This window comes from Protopterus annectens, chromosome 2.part2 (genome assembly GCF_019279795.1).
Source record: "Protopterus annectens isolate FY-2018-M chromosome 2.part2, PAN1.0, whole genome shotgun sequence".
NCBI lineage: Eukaryota > Metazoa > Chordata > Ceratodontiformes > Protopteridae > Protopterus > Protopterus annectens.
In genome coordinates, this window is record NC_056730.1 from 583,345,474 (window position 1) to 583,366,790 (window position 21,317).

The 21,317-nt window shown below is 39.7% G+C and overlaps 1 protein-coding gene across 2 annotated transcripts in view; it reads left to right on the plus strand.

Moving 5' to 3' along the window:
- Positions 1–21,317, plus strand: part of SFXN5 (sideroflexin 5) — a 3,177,886-nt gene that overhangs the window by 1,047,297 nt on the left and 2,109,272 nt on the right. For both annotated transcript variants that reach the window (XM_044064040.1, XM_044064039.1), the window contains exon 8: positions 13,383–13,439. In XM_044064040.1, coding sequence (XP_043919975.1) covers positions 13,383–13,439 — 57 coding nt within the window. The remainder of the gene's footprint in view (positions 1–13,382; positions 13,440–21,317) is intronic.

Here is a 21,317-nt window from a genome sequence, read left to right on the forward strand (position 1 = left end):
CACCACCTGGAACCAGGAGAGAGGAGGTCAGGGCTCTTCTGTTCAGATTCTTACTCTCTCTCCAGGTTCCAGTTAGTAAAGTTAGTGCAAAATACAGCTAAATAACTGTGCATGGCTAGATAAAGGGCTGGAAACTGGGAGGGGTCAGGTGGAAGGGCAGTTAACCAGTCTCCTGAGAAAGGAGGTGATGTCATGATGCCCAGGGTGGGGTTAGATGATGTAAGAGGATAATGTAATTAGTATGGGAGTGGGCTATCAGTCAAACTCAGAGGCTAAAGTGTGGCCACCTTTTCTCACTCAGCACTAAAACAAAACCTCAAGTCCCAGATCAGTAGTAGAAAAAAAAGCACATTTTCAAATAACTGAAAGATGCTGTTTAAGTTTGGACACATCATGAGGTAAAAAAAAAAAAAAAAAAACATTTTCAAACCCATACCAGTCACATTTTAGATTTGTATGTATCTAGAGATCTGTCAAACACACGTGTGCACACGCACACACACACACACACACACACACACACACACACACACACACACACACACACACACACACACACAAATAATATGGCTTATTTTCCATGTCACTAGTTCACTAGATAAACCATGCTAATGTAGATGCAGTGATTTACAAATGTAATTACTTGATTGACTTTTTCATGTTAACAACAGCAATTGGAGTTAAATTAACCGTTTATGTCCATATCCTGGGTTAGGTCTTTTAGGTATATGATTTATGACTTAGTTTCCTTAATGCAAGCACACTTTTAATGGAAATGCTTGAGTTTAGACCAGGGTGGTAGTGGGCATCCAGACTGATCTGCCAGCTTAACTCCATTTTTTCAAGGATTGCATTTTTGTTTCCTTCGAGTGGACCCATATTGAGCTTGTCCAGGATGTGGAAGTGGAAATCTCTATGGTCTTGGGAAATCATGGCAGTATTTCACTAGTTGTTCTTTGAGGATTTGGAGTCTGATGTCAGACAGGTGGTGTGCTACCCAGATTTTGAATTTATTCACAGTTTTTCCTGTGTAAAAACAACTGCAGTCATTACACTGTGCACATTATTCTTTCAGGAAATCTTGGCTAGGCTTGGAAAGGCCCTTTGGGTCATTAGCCTAGTAACAGTCGATGAATCTGTGTGTCATCAAAACAATTCCTTGTCATTCATCTCTGACAAATCACAAAATGATATACAGCACAGGGAGGTAGGCCAACCCCAGTGGGTCAGCCTATCCCCACTCCACCGGCTTCGGCACAGACACCCAGTGGTATCCTCCGGGAGTACTGATGGAGCTGGGAATTTTATCACTCTCCATGAGATGCCCAGGTTGGTGTGTAGGATCATTTATGCTGGATGGAGAGGCTGCTCTCCCTTATGGTCTGTAGGAAAAGACATCAAGCACTCCCAACAACCAGCAGAGTTGCCTTTTTTGTCCTGTTTGCATCTCCTTCCTCACCTACCCTATTTACCTGACCCAGAACTACCTACATTGCTTATCCAGCAGTCCTGTCTTACTGAAGTAAAAAATAAAAAAATGAGCATCTGTCGCACAAAAAATATCACCCCATACATAGCTCTCCATTTTGCACATGTCTTTTTGACACACTTGCTTCAGTCCCATGGCTATACAACATGATCGCGTTGTCACTCCTCTTTGTTGAGGGGAAAGTCCAAATTCAGCCAATATTCGATACATATTCATTTTACACTGTTGAAGAAGTGGATTGGTGTGGTTTTTTCCTACCTCCATCCTGCACATTCCTGTATTGCTTTCCCTTTGTTTTTCCCACTGCTTGCCCTCATCATACCACTTTCCAACCTACCCCATTTTAACACCTTCAATCTGGTCAAAAATAGAATCACACACAACACACATAAGTTCAAAAAACAAATAAACAAAACAAAAAAAAAAAACAAACAAAGGAGTTCTTTACTTTTTGTCTTCTGTGTTTGTGTGGAGTGACTGAATGGCTCTTCAGTGGTGCGGTTACCTCCACACAATGCTAGTGCTAAGTTAACACACAGTGAATGTAGAATAAAGAATTATTTCACTACATTATAAGTATTATTTAAAACTATTACATACACCTGGATTCAAACCCTATATCATCTGGTCCCCAAAAGAAATGTGTCAATGCATTTATACCTGCTGCCACAGAGTCAGCTAAGCAGCATGCGTGTTTCATACACCCAGTATTCAGAACTCTCATAATTTTAGCACTTAACTATATGCAAACAGGGAAAGCGGTATAAATGTGTATCTTGCATGCGCAAACCTGCTGCTCAGAGTTGTGGTTTGCAAAGTGCACAATAAAATGTATTACTTATGTTTACTGCCCATTTAGTCTTCATCCCATTAAAGTACATGTAGAAACACAAACAAGGGGCAGACAGCCATGCACTTAAAACTTGGTATCTCAGTACTTGTTTACAAATATATCAACTACACTACAAAAGTAAATAAATTCTTTATTGTATACAGTACACATCTTTATAATTGTGTGGACGGCTCAGTGGTGCAGCGGTAATGTTGTCGCCTCACAGCAAGAGGTTGTCTGGTTTGATTCTAGGCTGGGGTGCCTTCTGTGTGGAATCTGCATGTCCTCCCTGCATTTGTGTGGGTTTCCTCAGGGTGCTCCAGTTTCCTCCCACATTACAAAGACATACGTCTGGAGCGTTTCTCCCAGGGCCTCCATTGAAAGTTGGCTTCGTTCCAAGTCAGACTTTCCCGGTTGACAAATGTTAAATAAATAAAAAAAATAAAATTATTATGACAATACACATTCAGATTTTCCAATTTTTCTAATAATGCAGAGAGCTGTTTGCAAATAGTTTGCAAACCTGTCTTTTTAAGGTATACCTGCGCATTGAAAACACAACAGCAAATGCTGTACTTTGCACACTCATCATTGTGGTAACATGCAGATCTTTAATTTTGACAGTTGTACATGGCTAGCTATCCATTTCAGACAGGCCTTCCAACATCTTCTATCCAACATCCATTGATGATGTCATCCACTGTAAACTGCCTGCAGCCTTGTAAAAGTCAGACTTGTGCTGTGGCACTTGCAGTACATACTAAGTTCTCTAATCTGTGTACTTAGGTAGCAGTTCTAATCTCACTGCGGTCAACTGGTGTGTTTGTATCTGTGTGTTTGTCTAGTCAGAAGAGCATAATTGTGTATCCTGCAGTCATTACTACAATCCCATGGCGTACCAATATTTTGCCAGTTGGACATGCCTATACATACATTTTGTTCAGGCCTCCCAACACCTTCTATCCAACATCCAGTGATGTCATCCACTACAAGTTGTCCTGCAGCCTTGTAAAAGTTAGGCTTGTGCCATGGCACTTGCATTACATACTGAGGTCTGTAACCTGTTTACTTAGGTAGCGGTTTGAATCTCACTGCAGTCAACTGGTGTGTGTGTGTGTGTGTGTGTGTGTGTGTGTGTGTGTGTGTGTGTGTGTGTGTATTTATGTATATGTGTCTGTGTGTTTGTCTAGTCAGAAGAGCATAATCATGTATCATGCAGTCATCAGTACAGTCCCATGGAGTACCAATATTTTGACAGTTGGACATGCGTACACATACATTTCATTCAGACCTCCCAGCATCTTCTATCCAACATCCAGTGATGGTGCCATCCACTATAAATTGTCCTGTAACCTTGTAAAAGTCAGACTTGTGCTGTGGTGCTTGCGTTAAGTACTGAGATCTCCAGTCTGTGTACTTGGATAAGTAGGGGTTCTGTTGTCACGGCAGTCATCTAGTGTGTATGTGTGTGTGTTGTGCACTTGCTTGATGTTAGAGAGAGCATTTTACACCTGCATGTGTGATACTGGTATTACCATCTTCCTGTTAACAGACTCTGCTAATGTCTCCAGTTATAAAGTATTCTCCGACACTGTAAAAGCTAGAATTGTGCTCTGGCACTTGTGTTAAGTACTGTGCTCTATAAATAGGTAGTTTTAGAATGATATGTGAGTGCACAGCTATTTCAAACACTATTCGAAACATATTATTGTAGTATACAATAATTATGTCATCCTGTGTAACATACACTCTGACAGTATTCAAGACAAACCTGTGATGTGACAGAAACATTAACTACTGTGTTTGGAAAGTACTTTAACTACATATATAGATGTTCTAATCTGACAGCAAGCTACTTGCATGTCTATATATACAACTGTCACTTAAGAAACAATTTTACATAGGGATGTGACTCCGCATCCATGCCCTACAGTGGTCACAACATGTTCTCCTAATAGTGGTCACAACATGTTCTCCTAAGCATACAGTGATGCTGTCATACTCAGTGTACTGCAGTGTGACAGTGTTACAGTCCGACATCTGTGGTGTTGCTACTGTGACATTGCATGGCATTCATATTCTATGCCTACAAAGATGTAATGTTCATATCAGGCCTAGTGTACTGCTGTGTGTTTGGTTGCTGTTATGGTCATTGTGTGATCTTTGGAATAACTGTTCATTTCACTACCACATGGGGTACCATTCACATAGCCCCACACATCCTTCTTTGTCCTCTGGCCACTTGACATCCTTCCTGCAGAGGAGTGATCGAGGATTAATCCTAAAAACAGCATTGACATCTAGGAACAAAATCCAAGCTATAAACCAATTTGCTCTTCCTGTCCTAACTTACAGTTTTGGAGTGATTGACTGACCTCAAAATGAGTTGGATAGATTAGATAGGAAAACAAGGATGCTTCATGCTCAACAAATGATTTATAAAAATCAGTGCATACCAAGATTATATATTCCCCATTCCAAAGGTGGGATGGACCTCTTTGAAATTGATTACATGTACAGATCTGCAGTTGTGGGACTTCACACATACAGTGGATGTAAAAAGTGTACACACCTCTGTTAAAATGCCAGGTTTTTGTGATATAAAAAATGAGACCACAATAAATCATTTCAAAACTTTTCCCACCTTTAATGTGACCTATAACCTGTACAATTCAATTGAAAAACAAACATCTGTTAGGGGAAAAATAAAAAAAAACATACAATACGGTGGTTGCATAAATGTGCACATCCTTAAACTAATACTTTGTGGAAGCACCTTTTGATTTAATTACAGTATTCAGTCTTCTTGGGTAGGAGTCTGTCAGCATGACACATCTTGACTTGGCAATATTTGCCCACTCTTCCTTGCAAAAGTGTTCCAAATCTGTCAGATTGCGAGGGCATCTCTTGTGCACAGCCCTGTTCAGGTCACTCCACAGATTTTCTATTGGATTTAGGTCTGGGCCATTCCAAAACTTTAATAATTTTCTTCTGATGAAACCATTCTTTTGTTGATTTGGATGTATGCTAGGTGTCATTGTTGCATTGAAAGGTGAAATTCCTCTTCATCTTCAGCTTTCTAGCAGATGCCTGAAGGTTTTGGGCCAAAAGTGACTGGTATCTGGAACTGTTCATAATTCCCTGCACCTTGACTAAAGCCCCAGTTCCAGCTGAAGAAAAGCAACCCCAAAGCACGATACTGCCACCACCATGCTTCACCATGGGGAATGGTGTTCTTTTGGTGATGCAAAGTGTTGTTTTTGCACCAAACATACCTTTTGGAATTGTGGCCAAAAGGTTCAGCCTTGGTCTCATCAGACCATAACACATTTTCCCACATGCTTTTGGGAGACTTAATGTATTCTTTTGCAAATTTTAGCTGTGACTGGATGTTTTTCTGTGTAAGGAAAGGCTTCCATCTTGCAACCCTACCCCATAGTCCAGACATATGGAGAATATGGGAGATTGTTGTCACATGTAGTACACAACCAGTACTTGCCAGAAATTTCTACAGCTCCTTCAGTGTTGCTGTAGGTCTCTTGGCAGCCTTCCTGACTAGTTTTCGTCTTGTCTTTTCATCAGGTTTGGGGGAACATCTGGTTCTTTGCAAAGTCACTGTTGTCCCATATTTTCTCCACTTTTGATGACTGTCTTCACTGTGTTCCATGGTATATCCAATGCTGTGGAAATTTTTTTGTACGCTTTTTCTGACTGATACCCTTCAACAATGAGATCCCTTTGATGCTTTGTAAGCTCTCTATGAACCACGGCTTTTGCTGTAGCAGGCAACTGAGTAAATGTCAGGAAAATCCTACTAGGACAATTGAACTTTATTTGTTGCTAATCAGAGTCTCTTTAATTGATGGCAGGTGTGTATCCAAGAAGACTGAATGCTATAATTAAATCAAAAGGTGCTTCAACAAAGTATTAGTTTAAGGGTGTGCATTTATGCAACCCCAGCATATTATACATTTTTTATTTTTTATATTTTCCCCTAACAGATTTGTTTTTCAGTTGAATCGTACAGGTTATAGGTCACATTAAAGGTGTGAAATGTTTTGAAATTATTTATTGTGGTGTCATTTTTTTATATCACAAAAACCTGGCATTTTAACAGGGGTGTGTACACTTTTTATATCCACTGTATCTGCTGACCTCACAAGACCCAAATGTAGTAAAAGTTTTGAAACATGAGGAGAATAAATCTAAGATGACTTCCCTGCTTAGGCTAGCAGAAGCATATCAGCGTCAAGCAGGAATGGAAATCAAACCACAAGTGGATAAAAAACAGGCAGCAACTGAATGTGCCAAAAAAACAAAAGAAAGAATATAAGGTGAAGGACCAGATGAGAAAGCAAGAAATGTGGAAAATGCATAAATATAGTTGCAAGTGTAGAAAGCTTTTGGAAGAACTCAATGTTGATCAGGAACAGATGCTGGAATGGTTAAGGAGAGGCAAATTCAAACCAAGAAATGAAAAGTTACCATTGGCAGCACAAGATAGTGGGCTACGTACACATTGGTTTACAAAGTCCATTGAACATGTGGGAGAAACAGACAAATGTAGGTTTTGTAATACAGAATTGGAAACAGTTGCACACAACATTGCTGGTTGCAACATACTAATGGCAGGAGGACTGTATACTGAAAGGCATAATAATGTGGCGAGACTGTTGCACTGGGGATTGTGCAAACATTATAGGTTCATGGGTTGATACTAGGCTATCTGCCCTAGGGCATTTATAAGCCTACCCAGAGTACGTTTGGCTTACACCACCCTTTTAGATTAGTTGATTGTGCCTCTGTATAGTAGGTCACAGAAGGTAGCCCTTTTAAGGTTTGTTTACTGTACCTCTGTCAAGCAGCAACACAGAAGAGATCCCAGGGATAAACTTACGATCTCCCATCCATTCATCAAGATTTCTCTTGAAGAGGGTCAGTGAGGGGCACTGCCTGACATGGATTGGGATTTTGTTCCAGAGTGGGGGGAGCCTCTGGGATATGAATCTGTCCCTCCAGCATGTCCTATTTATTTCTGTGCTGAGGTTCAGGTCCCTGGAGCGTGTAGCTCTAAGGGATTTAGATTTCCTGAGGTGAAGCATGTCCATTAATTCTGGGTTGGACATGGCTTTATACGTCAGACACAGATTGCCTCTGAGTAGGCGGTACACAACTGAGTAGAGCTGGAGTTTCTTTAGCCGAACTGCATAGGGCATCTGTTTGAGCCCCTTGATCCTCTTGGTGAGATACTTTTGGGGTCTTTCCAGTTGTTGAAGATGTCGGGTAAGGTACATCCCAAACGGGGCATTGTACTCAATTATGGGCCTGATAAGTGATGAGTAGAGGGGCACAATGACCTCTCTTGATCTAGATGTGAACCCTTTCATGATAAGGTGGGCTATATAGAAGGTCTTTCTAACCACTTTTGGCAACGGGATTGTCTAAGGAGAGATTGCTATCTACTTGAAGTCCCTAATTACTTCTTCCGTACTTAATGGATTACCACCTATGTGGTAATTTGTGGGCGCTTTGTTTTTTCCAAAGGGGATGACTATGCACTTTTTGGCATTTAGCTTTAGGCCATGGCTCTGGCACCAGTTATCCATCTCTGTGAGACCCTTTTGGAGGATGCTTGTTTCAGTTGGAGAGTCGATTATAGCACCCAGTTTGCAGTCATCTGCGAACATGGTCAGCCATAGTCCACCCATGTTAGCCTGTACCTCGGAGAAATATATACCGAACAAGAGTGGTCCCAGGACTGAGCCTTGTGGGACACCACTTGTAACTGGTTTAGAGTCTGACTTGGCACCTGCTATTCTGACCATGTGGGTTCTATCCCTGAGCCAGTTTGCAACCCATCTTGTGACATAAGGGTTGATATTTAAGCTGGTAGGCTGTGTGGACTACCTTCCCTTCATCTATGGCTTTGGTAATTGTTTCAAAGAAGTCAACCAGGTTCAAGAGGCAAGATCTGCCCTTAACGAAGCCGAATTGGGTAGGATCCAGTGTCTGGAGGTTCCCGATGTCTTTGTTTCTGATTTCCATGATGATACATTCCATAGTTTTGCAGACCAGGCTAGTCAAGCTTATAGGGCAATAGTTTCCGGGGTCTGTTATGGCACCACCTTTGTGGAGTGGGACCACTGTTGCTGTACGCCATTCCTTGGGAACATATCCTGTAGTAAGACTGAGATTGAACAGTGACTTTATATGAGGGTTTAGTTCTTCTTGGAGCTCGTGTAAGACGCAGCCCGGGACACCGTCTGGTCCCATTGATGCTGTGTTTTTAGCTTTGGAGAGGGCAGCTCTCACCTGTGCATCTGTGATCTCAGGAAGGCTACACTCTTTTGGGATAGACATTTGCTCTTTTGGGGGGGAAGAGGGGGAGTTTGCACGAGTCTTGGTTTTCCCCTCTTGTGGTAGTGGGATGGTATTGAAGTGGCTGAAAAACAGGAAACAAACATGAGCCAGCGTCATAGAAAAAACTGATCTACATCTCACATGGGATCATCCATTTAGCATTGATCATTGACATTTGCACACCCAGTGACTACAGAGTGTGCATACAGAGGAGAGAAGTCATAAAAATAAAATATTACGAGCAGTTCCAATAGTAGTAGGAGCAACGGGTCTTATAAAAAAGAGTCTAAAATCACATTTAGATGTGCTACCAATACATGTAACTCCATACGAATTGCAGGAGGAGTCATTACTGGGCAACATTGCGGGTGCTGTGAAGAGCACTTTTGGCTGACATTAAAGAGTGAAACAATACTAATTTCATGAACTTTAGTCATACTTTGACTTAGGAATGGGGTCCGTTCCTGACATGGTATTAGAAACCCAAAAGATTCAGAGAAATTAAAAAAAGGAGTAAAGCATGTCCTCATATCAAATATACATATACACATCATGATCAGAGTCCTTTCATGAGCCTATGCAAGACATCCCAGACCACTGCATATGTGATTGCTAATTCTGTCATGGTGTGATGCACATGTCACATATGGGTAATGACAGAATGTAAAGCATGCGCAAGTATGCTCACATGGTTGATAGTCTTACTGTCTTCCATCACATGCATGTAGGCATTATTACTTTTATTTTGTAATAATGGCTAGGATTTCATGTGATGTTGGCCATCAGCCTAATAGTGTCCTGTGACCCTATGATCACTTGACGTCAGTGTTGCTGTCAGTGATGTGCTATATTGAAGTGTGGATGTACAGTATGGCTACAAGAGAGTATTACAGTCTGTGATGTGAGCTAATGTACTGATGGCCATTGCTGCCTTTAAATTGCATGCTGCTTCTATAACAGCTGTAGTAATATACCCCATGAAAACTGTTCATAATTTCAGAGGAGATTACTAGGCTAGAGGTCCTACAGCCCTTACAAGTCTAGCCATGTTCATCACAAGTAACACCAATTGTTCTTATTAGTTGGACATAATTTGCAGAGTAAGTTTATGGTCAACACTGACTACTCCTGTTCATGAGGGACATGGGTGCCACCCTCAGGGTGAATTTGCAGTATCCCACACATTTGTCTAGGTTGCACTTGAACAGGGTTAGTGAGGAACTCTGTTTCATATGATTTGGAAGGAGTGGCAGTCTTTGGGTGACATATCTGTCTGTCAAGCATGTTCTATTAAAGTCACAGGCTGGATTAAGATTTCTTGAGTGATTGGTTGACTCTTGTGCCATTAACTTTGCAGAAGTGTAGCATTTCCATCAGTGCAGGGTCAGAGTGGGTTTTCAGTCTATCCAAGTATGTCATGCCATGTTTTGTAGGCCCTGTATTTTCTTGTGAAGAAACCCCTGTGGTCTGTCCATCTGTTGCAGGTGTCTAATGAGACACATGCAAAAGGGGGCATTGTACTCTATTAATGTTCTGCTGAGGGTCGAGTACTGTACAGTGGTGTTATACCAGCCTCAGACCTGGATGCGATGCCCTTACTTATGAGATGCACAATGTATAAGACGTTCCATACCACTGTGGAAACTTTTTGGTCAAAGTGCTATCTACCTCTGTTCCCAGGTCTCTTAACACTGGGCTGGAGCTTTTGGCGGCTGTTGTCAGTACTTTAATTAGTGGGGAATTCCACTTTGCCAAAGCCAATAATAATGGCATTTTTTTGCATTTAGTTGTTGACCGTGTCTTTGACACCAGTCATTTGCCTGTGTTAACCCATCCTGTAATATGTTAACCTAGTTGGTGGACTCTGTGATTGCAACCAGTTTGCAAGCATCAGCATACTTGGTAAGCCAAAGAGCATCTACTGTAGCCTGGACTTCCAAGAAATAGATTCCAAACAGTAATGGTCCCAGTACATATCCTTATGGTACGCCACTGGTGATTACTGGTAGAGGTTGAGTCACCACCTTTGACAATGTGTGTTCTGTCTGTGAGTTCATTGCCTATTCATCTAGTGACATAAGAGTTAATCCCCAGTTGGGAGAGTTTCTCAATGCTACCTGAGTGGGGGATTGTGTCAAAGCCTTAGCCAGGTCAAGATAGGCAGTATGCACTGTTTTACCTTTATCCAGGTCTTTGGTGACTTTCTCAAAGAAGTCTACTAGGTTTAATAAGCATGGTCTTCCCTTAATGAAGGGAAATTGGCTTGGGTCTAGAGTTTGAAGACCACCTATGTCCTTGTTAATAATAACCATGATGATTCTTTTTATGGCCTTACAGATGAGACTGGTTAGACTTAATGAGTCTGTAGTTCCAGAGTCAGTTGATGGCCCCCTTTGTGCAAGGGATTACTGTTGCTGTTTTTCACTCTGCTGGAACAAAGGGAGTTCTCATGATATGGTTAAAAAGGAAGCTAAGTGGGCCCACTAGGTTCTGTTTTAGATTGCTTAGTAAGCAACCTGGGATGTTATCTGGTACCATTGAGGTCATGTTTTTAGTCTTGGAGAGCACAGATATGACCTGACCTATAGAGGTCAGGTATGCTTTGGGTTATGGCCTGTGGGTCCGGGGGGGTGAAGTTTTCGTCAAATTTGTCAGCTAGCAGGTTGGCAATTTCCTCCAGTGTAGCTTCATTTTTAGACTCCTAGCATTAAGCAGCAGAACCTTGAGTTTACCTTAAATGGATTTTTTTACTTCAGAATTTTTGTTGCTTTGACAGTGCCAGAAAAGGCACTATGGGGGAGGCAAGTGCCTTTGCCAGTGTCCAACAGCCTAGAGGACACAGTTGCAGGCCATCTCTGGCAAAGCAGCGTGGCCTGTCAGCCATCTCATTTCAGGCTGGGAGATACTGAATCCACCTGGATTGACACCAAAAGCTAAGCCAATTGTTGATATCAATCATTTCTTGTTTATGCTGTTGCATCATCCTGGGTGAGCATAAATTCTACGTATACATTCACTTTGCAGTCTGTACTGTATCAAGTTGATATGTGATTAGTATTCATGGTACAACTGTCCTCATTTTCATGCCCTCATCTGCTGTACGTTACCATGTTTCACCTTTCATCTTTCCCTGTGTTCATTCCTACAAGTCATCTGTGTGTTCCTATTCAGTACATACACTTCTTCTGACTGTTAGTTTATAATGGTACCCTTACTGATCATTTAGAAAACATTTTGTTCAGTATGCCTGAAACAGGTTTCCACAATACTCTGCACTGTTTGCTGTATTAATAACCCTGGTAATTATTGTGGCATTTTGTGCTAACACGCAAACCTAGTTTGCCCATAGGTAAACAATTTTACATGTCTGCTACATGTTGGTTTAAAGGGTTTCCTGACTGGCAGCACTGTTGCTAGCCATGAAACAGAGTTTGTTTACATTTAAACATGGTGCACGGCACGAATATGCAATTAGCGCTGCTGCTTATCACCCAAACACGTAAAGTCTGTGTCGGCTTCGCAGTAAGCCTAAATGCAGTTTATTGAATTCCCTGGTAAGTATCTTCAATTTATTTCATGTATTACTTAAATAACAGCTACTGTGTTCCAATTTAATAAAATAAAAAAAAAAACAAAACTGTGCTTGCAGTAAAGGCATTTTCAGTTAACTTGAAAGACCTGTTTAAATCCCCCTTAGACGGCTGATTGTGTACACCATCCAGTACCAATCTATGAGTGTGTGTATGTATATGTATAAACATATATATATATATATATATATATATATATATATATATATATATATATATATATCTATATATATATATATATATATATATATATATGTATATATATATATATAATGGATTGATAGCTCTTGATGTCTGTGTGTGTTTGTATGTATATATATATATATATATCAGATGCAGTTAAAATCTGTGAATAATGTCGACAGCTCTCTAGTTGACTATGCAGTTGATCGACAGGTGTACAAGATCAACACTCTCAAGGAAGGGGAGTATTCCCTTTCCCCGGGGATGGTGCAATCTCAGATTTAGTATATACAATTAGCAGGGTGAGTTGGGGGTGCAGGGGCTTCCTCCCTGCAAAAAAAAAAAAAGTTTTTTTTTTTTTTTTTTTTTTTAAAGTTTGAAATTGCATACCCTCAGGCTTTTTCTCGACACTTCCATGTTTTCTTGCATATGTGGTTGATATTTTGGCAGTCTACTTTGGGTGCTTTTGCTAATATGTAGTGCGCCTATGAGTGTGTGTGTGTGTGTGTGTGTGTGTGTGTGTGTGTGTGTGTGTGTGTGTGTGTATATATATATATATATATATATATATATATATATATATATATATATATATATATATTTATTTATTTATATAGATATAGATTTATGTGATATATGTGAAATAATATATATATATATATATATATATATATGTATATATATATATATATATATATATATATATATATATATATATATATATATATATATATATATAATGCACAGAATTGTGGAGAGCGAAAGATGCTATTAGATATTTTATTCAAATGTAATAGTCAGTCTAGATTCATACATACTGTGATCCTGCTGAGCAACAACTGTAAGATCAGCTAGTAATTGTTTTCTAACTGTTGATAGCCTAAGGTAAATTAGAAATAAGATTGTAATGGACTTTTTTTTTTCTTAGTGGTTAAATCAAAGTCATAATGCATGCGTCAATTATGCAAACCGAAATGCAACAAAGGTAAGGAAAAATAACTCTTTCAAATTCTAAAACACATTTTGGCTAAATAAATTATTTATATTTTAAATTATAAGAATGTTTTATTGAATTGCTTTAACACACACACACACACACACACACACACACACACACACACACACACACACACACACACACACACACACACAATTATGTAAACACCAGAACATTTTAAAACAATTTTTAAAACCATACTAACAAAAAAACATACAATGAGCAATAGCTATTTACACAATTTACATTCACATCTGTCTCATTTGCATCTGTAAAGGGTGAAACCAGCAAACATTTAACACAAGCAACCTCCACCCTCCAACACAACACAAATGACACATAGCCTACAAACTCAGTGTGCCACTCAACCACAGCCCATAAGGCATAACAACGTACCCAACACTCTAGTCATAGGTGACTCTATAGTCAGGCACACTGATGTTCCACTCACCAGGCTAAACAAGGAGAAAGTTACTGTCAGCTGCCTGTCGGGTGCCAGGATCCACCACATAACGCATGCACTCAGGTCACTCCACAACAAGTACAAATATGACTCTGTCATTGTCCATGTTGGTGTGAATGACCTGAGATGTACATCCTTGGACTACATCAAAAGGGACATGGAGGAGCTGTCTGATCTTGTAGCCCAGGCAGGTATGACCCTAGCCCTGAATAGCATCCTGCCATCACCCAGAATGATACCACAGTACAAGGACAAAATGATTGACTTCAGCAATTGGCTAAGCTTCTGATGTCATTCTAAGGGGATCCAGTATCTGTCTGCCTGGGATGACATGATCGACAAGCCACAATGCTTTGCCAGAGATGGCCTACACCTGTCGCCCCTGGGATTCCGGATACTGGCTAAGGCTCTAGCCACCCCTATAGTGCCTTTTTTAGGCAAGGTTCAAATGACAAATTCACCACCCTAACAGGTACAGGCAAGAAGAATCTGAGGGTATTACTACTCAATGCTAGAAGTCTAAACCTCAAAATGCACTCTCTTGAGGCACTCCTTAAAATGGAGAACATCGACATCTGTGCAGTGACAGAGACCTGGTTCAAGGCTCCAGAGAGTACCCCTGCATTACCAGGCTATAATTCATACCACACCTTTTGGCCACCTAACCTGGACCGAAACACTAAAGGTGGAGGCGTGTCCATATTCATTAAGGATATCCATACCTCCAGGCTAGTTGCCCAGCATAATGCATCCAAGATTATCCAAGTGCAACTAACTCTGGGCAAGACCGCAATCCAAATTGTAGCTTGCTACAGATCCCCCACCATGCCCCAGGATTCCCATTCCTCATTTCTTAATATACTGGAAAATATTAGGGTACAACCTAACACCCTAGTAATGGGCGATTTCAACTACCCTACCATTAACTGGGAAAACTATTCATGTACCAACTCTTGTGCTCAACGTTTTCTGGAATTCATAAATTCCAATGCCATAGATCAACTTATCCACACCCGCACCAGGGGCAGCAGTATCCTAGACCTGGTTATTACCAACATGGGCAACCGGTACTCCACACCAGAGGTCAATTCCTCATTGGTCAGATCCGACCATAAGCTAATCACCCTAGACATCCACATCCCTCCCGCACCCCCCATTAGGGAAACCACAATAAAAAATTTCTCCAAAGCCAACTTCACGCTTCTTAAGACAGAAGTGGCAAACTTCACGACACCCATGCTGATGGACAATAAAGGTATGACTGCTGAATCCTTTTGGTAAAAACTCAGTACCCATGAACTACCACATAGGTGGTAGTCTACTTAACACCGAAAGTGTGATAAGTGACCTTGGGACACAGGTGGACAGTAGTCTCTCCTTTGATAATCACATCGCCACAGTAGTCAGGAAATCCTTCTATGTGGCACACCTCATCACAAAAGGTTTCTCATCCAGGAAAAAAGAGGTCATTGTTCCCCTCTACTCGTCACTCATTAGACCCATTATAGAGTACAATGCCCCTTTTGGTATGTACCTCACAAGACATCTACAACAACTGGAAAGGCCACAGAAATACCTCACAAAGAGGATTACCGGCCTCAAAGAGATGTCCTATGCAGACCGTCTCAAAAAACTGCAGCTTTACTCCGTTGCATATCGCCACATGCTCCACTTAAAGAAATCCCAATCCCTATGAGCTACATGCTCTAGGGACCTAAACCTCATCATCACAATAAACAGAACATGCTGGAGGGATAGATTCCTGTCCCAGAGACTTCCCATACTCTGAAACAAACTACCTATCTATATCAAACAAAGCTCCTCATTAGCACTGTTCAAGAAAAATCTTGATGATTGGATGGGAGATAGGAAATTCACCCCGGGGATCACTTCTGTGGCTCTGCTCGACAGTGGCACAGGAAAATAATTTTCTTGGGTGGCGAAAGCCAGGGTGCCTTTGGCTAGGCTTATATAGGCCCTAGGGCCAATAGCCTAGTACCTACCTATGAACCTATGAACCTATGTAATTATTGTACCCTGTGAGGCACAGTCTTTGTATGCATTAGTTTTCCTAAACAATTCACTTGGTCAGTCATTGATTCTAAGTCTGCTAGCTTACCACTTTAAACAAGTTTACTAAAAGGGAAATAGTCTACACAAAAACTTTAAATCACAGGCACTTTTTTATCCTTAAACCGTTTATGTAGATCAGATAAATTATTTTATAACTGGGATTCTAGTAATACCAGTTGATTTGCACGGTCATCTAAATGCAAGAATGCAATAATAATTTTGTTGCTTTTATGGAATTAATTTATAAATGTGTTATATGCATTAGTTTATAAAATTAATTTCAGCCGCAGAGATAATGTTGAATAAGCGCAATTAAAAAAAAAAAAAACATTAATTTCTCTGTTTTCATTGCTTTCTTGTGCAGGAATTTTCAGACTTAAAATGCAATGATGGTTGCTATGTTTGTGAATTAGTTTGTCCAAGTTATGTAAAGTGTAAAGGTATAGTAAGACTTTGTTTTAGAAATGTATCTGACTTTAGAGGCTATCTGCATTGGTTAACTGTTAGGATTTCCACACAAACACACTTTTCATAGAATCTTCTGTTGTGCCTTTGGCTAAAAAAAAAAAAAAAAAAAACACTGCAACTACTATAACATAAAGCAAACAAACAAAATTGATTTCAGTAAAGCAAGCTTGTTTCTGTCATTTGTGCTATACAGCAGCAAAATAACTGCATCGTTCCCTCCTTCAGCTAATACAGTGGATATAAAAATGTACACACCCCTGTTAAAATGCCAGGTTTTTGTGATATAAAAAATGAGACCACAATAAATAATTTCAAAACTTTTCCCAATTTTAACGTCACCTACAACCTATACAATTGAATTGAAAAACAAACAAATCTGTTGGGGGGGAAAAAAATATAAAAAATAAAAAAAACATACAATACGCTGGTTGCATAAGTGTGCATACCCTTAAACTAACACTATGTTGAAGCACCTTTTGATTTAATTACAGCATTCAGTCTTCTTGGGTACACACCTGCCATCAATTAAAGAGTCTCTGATTAACTCCAAATAAAGTTCAGCTGTCCTAGTAGGATTTTCCTGACATTTACTCAGTTGCCTGCTACAGTAAAAGCCATGGTTCACAGAGACCTTACAGAGCCATCAAAGGGATCTCATTGTTGAAAGGTATCAGTCAGGAGAAGGGTACAAAAACATTTCCACAGCATTGGATATACCATGGAACACAATGAAGACAGTCATCAAAAAGTAGAGAAAATATGGGACAACAGTGACGTTGCAAAGAACTAGAGGTCCCTCCAAAATTGATGAAAAGACAAGACAAAAACTGGTCAGGGAGGATGCCAAGAGACCTACAGCAACACTGAAGGAGTTGCAGGAATTTCTGGCAAGTACTGGTTTTGTACTACATGTGACAACAATCTTCCATATTCTCCTTATGTCTGGACTATGGGGTAGGGTTGCAAGATGGAAGCCTTTGCTTACACAGAAAAAACATCCAGGCCCAGCTAAAATTTGCAAAACAATACATCAGCTCTCCCAAAAGCATGTGGGAAAATGTGTTATGGTCTGATACGTTTGGCGCAAAAACAGCACTTCACATCACCAAAAGAACACCTTGAAGATGAAGAAGAATTTCACCTTTCAACATGACAATGACCCCTAGCATACGTCCAAATCAATAAAAGAATGACTTCACCAGAAGACAATTAATGTTTTGGAAAGGCCCAGCCAGAGCCCAGACCTAAACCCAGTGGAAAATCTGTGGGTGACCTGAAGAGGGCTGCCCTCGCAATCTGACAGATTTGGAGCACTTTTGCAAGGAAGAGTGGGCAAATATTACCAAGTCAAGATGTGCCATGCTGATAGACTCCTACCCAAGAAGACTGAATGTTGTAATTAAGTCAAAAGGTGCTTCAACAAAGTATTAGTTTAAGGGTGTGCACACTTATGCAGCCAGATTATTGTACATTTTTTATTTTTATATTTTTCCCCTAACAGATTTGTTTGTTTTTCTATTGAATTGTACAGGTTATAGGTCACATTAAAGGTGGTAAAAGTTTTGACATGATTTATTGTTGTCTCATATCAGAAAAAACTGGCATTTTAACAGGGTTGTGTGTGTACACTTTTTATATCCACTGTATATAGTTTGAGTTTCATGGTGTGTGTGTGTGTGTGTGTGTGTGTGGGGGGGGGGGTGAAACATGCACTGAGGGGTTCTGCCTGCATCTACATCTTATTTGCTGACAAGTTAATATGCAGATACAGTGCAGACACCAAGTTTAGTAGCAGCTCAGTTTTTTAGAGGGTGCAGAGAAAGATGCAGCTTGTTGCCACATTTATATTGCTCACTTATGGCAAGAAGTTATTGTACATCTTATTGTCTTATACAGAGGAAAAAAGGTTAGACTTAAATTTATATTTTTAGCTACTATTGTGTGTCAGACTTCCATTCCCTTCTGTTCCTTTCGGAAATATAACATTACATAAGTACACTGAGACTGTTGTTATAATTTAAGTATATTGTTCTGAAGAACATCTTTGATTTATTTTGCTCAAACTATTGCTTTTGAACACATTTCAAGGTCTGTGATTTTCTGGCAAATTTTGGGGTATTGCTGCTCTTAAGTAGTAAAAGATCTAAGTTGGTGCAATGTTCTTGTTTTTGGATAGGTGACAGTATTGCCACCTTTACTTTTGTCTTACATTAAAAATGGCAAAAAAACATTTCTGCTTTTTATTCTAACTCAGCTGCTTTGGAAGTGTCAGGCTACTGCCTTAGCCTAGCATAGCTCTGAAGCTCATACCACCAGACTCATGAATGATCAGGAACACTTTTTAAAGTATTAAGAGTATCACTATGACAAGTTGACAGAATAAGATAAAATGAATTAACATGCATTTTCTGAAGTAAAAGAAGTCTGTTATTTAAGTGTAATCCACCAGATTTTCTCCTAAAAAGTCACTAATTTTAAGAGGGTCAGAGTAAACTTTGAGCAAAAATCAGGGGTATCCCTAAAAATTGGGACATTTGAGAGGTTTGGTCATAGGGCCTGTAATGTTTGTGCAGTTAGGCCAGTAATGTTTTGGAAATGTGTGCATTGGGCTGGCTATAGTTTATAATTCCCAGCTATCACTCAGTTTGCCTCATAATTTTGGTCTAATCCTTTTATAGTTTGTGATTCTCTAGCAAGTTGTTGACGATTGCTGATGGCAGACTGAGTTTTAGACTTTATATTCATCAGAAAAATGGGATACTAATTTAAAAGCTGCTAATGTAATAACTAAGTACATGAGAGAGTAGGATATTTTTCAAATTTGTCTCAGATTATGATTCCCCCCTTTAATTTTTGGTTTCTCCCTGGTTGTTGAGTTTAGTGGTTGAGAAGTTTGGCTAAAGTTCTTGTTTTTGTTTAGCTGTCTTAAAGGAAAAACACAGTGATTAACCTCTGCATCAGCAACTTATTCTACATTAATGTTTCCATTTTTTACCACTTTTGGCAAATGCAGGTAATTGCCAAAAGTAGGTATCTGTTTGTGGGGCAGTCAGTGGATGAAAACAAAGACTTTTAGGTTAATGACTGTCAAGTGGCCATTGCTGTGGGTTGGCTCTGGGGGAACAGAATATGAGTGTCTGACAGCTCTAAGCTGAAATATATTGATGTTGACCATTTGTTTTTTTTCCCACTTTTTCTGGAAGGAATCCACATAGATGTGTGGCCAATGGAAACATTACACGCTGTCTGCAGCATCATACACTTGCATGTTTTTTTTATTTAACTTTTTGTGGAATTCAGAGTTTGAGTTGTTGTACCTTATAGTTCCAATTGAAATATATTACTGTAGGTTGTATTTATGCCCAACAGTTGCAAGTGAAGTACTTTGACTATTGTTTCATCACTTTTAGCAGTTACACATGACAGGTGATTGTCATAAGTGGCTTATGTGCATGTGTGTGTGTGATTGTCATAAATGGCTTATGTGTGAATAGGGGAATGAGGCAGTATATGATAAAGAACAGTTACAGGAGTTATAGAAAACCATTATTGACATGTCTATTCTGAGGGAGAGACCATGGTTACTTGTAGAGTTCGGGAAACAGTTTGTGCACTCCACCATCTTAGCTCTCATTCCCCCCAAATGGTGTTTCCCAACACATAGTTATATTAGTTAGGGAGGTGTATAGAGTGCAACCCCACACACAGAACACTCAGGACAGACTTGACAGAATGCTGTAAGGGATAAGGATAGCCAATTACCAAAACGAACCACACAGAAATTTTGTTTTATTTCCCCTTTGTTGACTACCTTAGTCTCCCTAGGATATTGGCCTCTTTTCAGGGGACCTGGGTGGTATTTATACTAAAAGTGGAAATCTGACTAGAGCATTGGGGAACATCAGCTCTTCTTTTCAGTAGCTGCAATGGGATTTTTTAAATCCACTCGAGTTTCTACTAAATCAAGCAGATGGGACGTTAGTTTAATGTCTCATCTGAATTATTGCAAGCAATGTGTTTAAGAGCAATAGGCTGACAAATTATTGTGCTCATTGTTTTTTTTTACTTTCTTCACAATCAGATATTAGAGATGTACATTGAAGGTTGATGACTTTATGGAAAAGAGGGTGAGGAAGTATTTTGCGTGTCAAAACACAGGGCGATTGTATTAAAACTGAAATAAATATGGCTTGTCAGGGGTTGGTTTGTGTGTCTAACAGTAGAAAGTAGAAGTATGTTGCAATAGCTGTTTCTTTTTTGTTGTTCTTTTCTTAGTAAAACATTAGATGAATACCGAATGTTGGTATCCTTTTCTGGAGATGTGGGATGTATAAAAGCAAATGCAGTTACAGGATCACATCTGTTTGGTTATTGATACTACTTGTTGAGATGGGGACAGTATGTGTCAAACAACATTATGTCAGTTGCATTCCTGTGATTTTATCACAGTTGGGGCACATTCCACTGAAAAAATATGCATGTGGCTTGTACCAAAGTACCTTCTCAGAAGTCCCCAAGTCTTTTTTTATTGTGAACTATCAAATGGACTCTTATTCACTGATAGTAAACCCAGCATTTCACAGGGCTCTTGTTCTCAAAGTCTGACACTATACTTAGTTTCCACCTTGGGGTTTTTTGGAAGTCTGCATAAAAGGCTAAGGGTACATGATTTATGAATGCAAGCAGCAGTTACAGGATCACCTCTGACTGATTACTGATATGGCTTAATGGGGGGGTGGTATCTGTTAAAGAGCTATATGACCATTGTATTTATGTGATTTCTTTCATAATCAAAGGTAGAATAATCTCTCAGAAGGTGCATGTGTACTGGAATAGTGTGTGTTTTGTGCCAGAGTACCTTA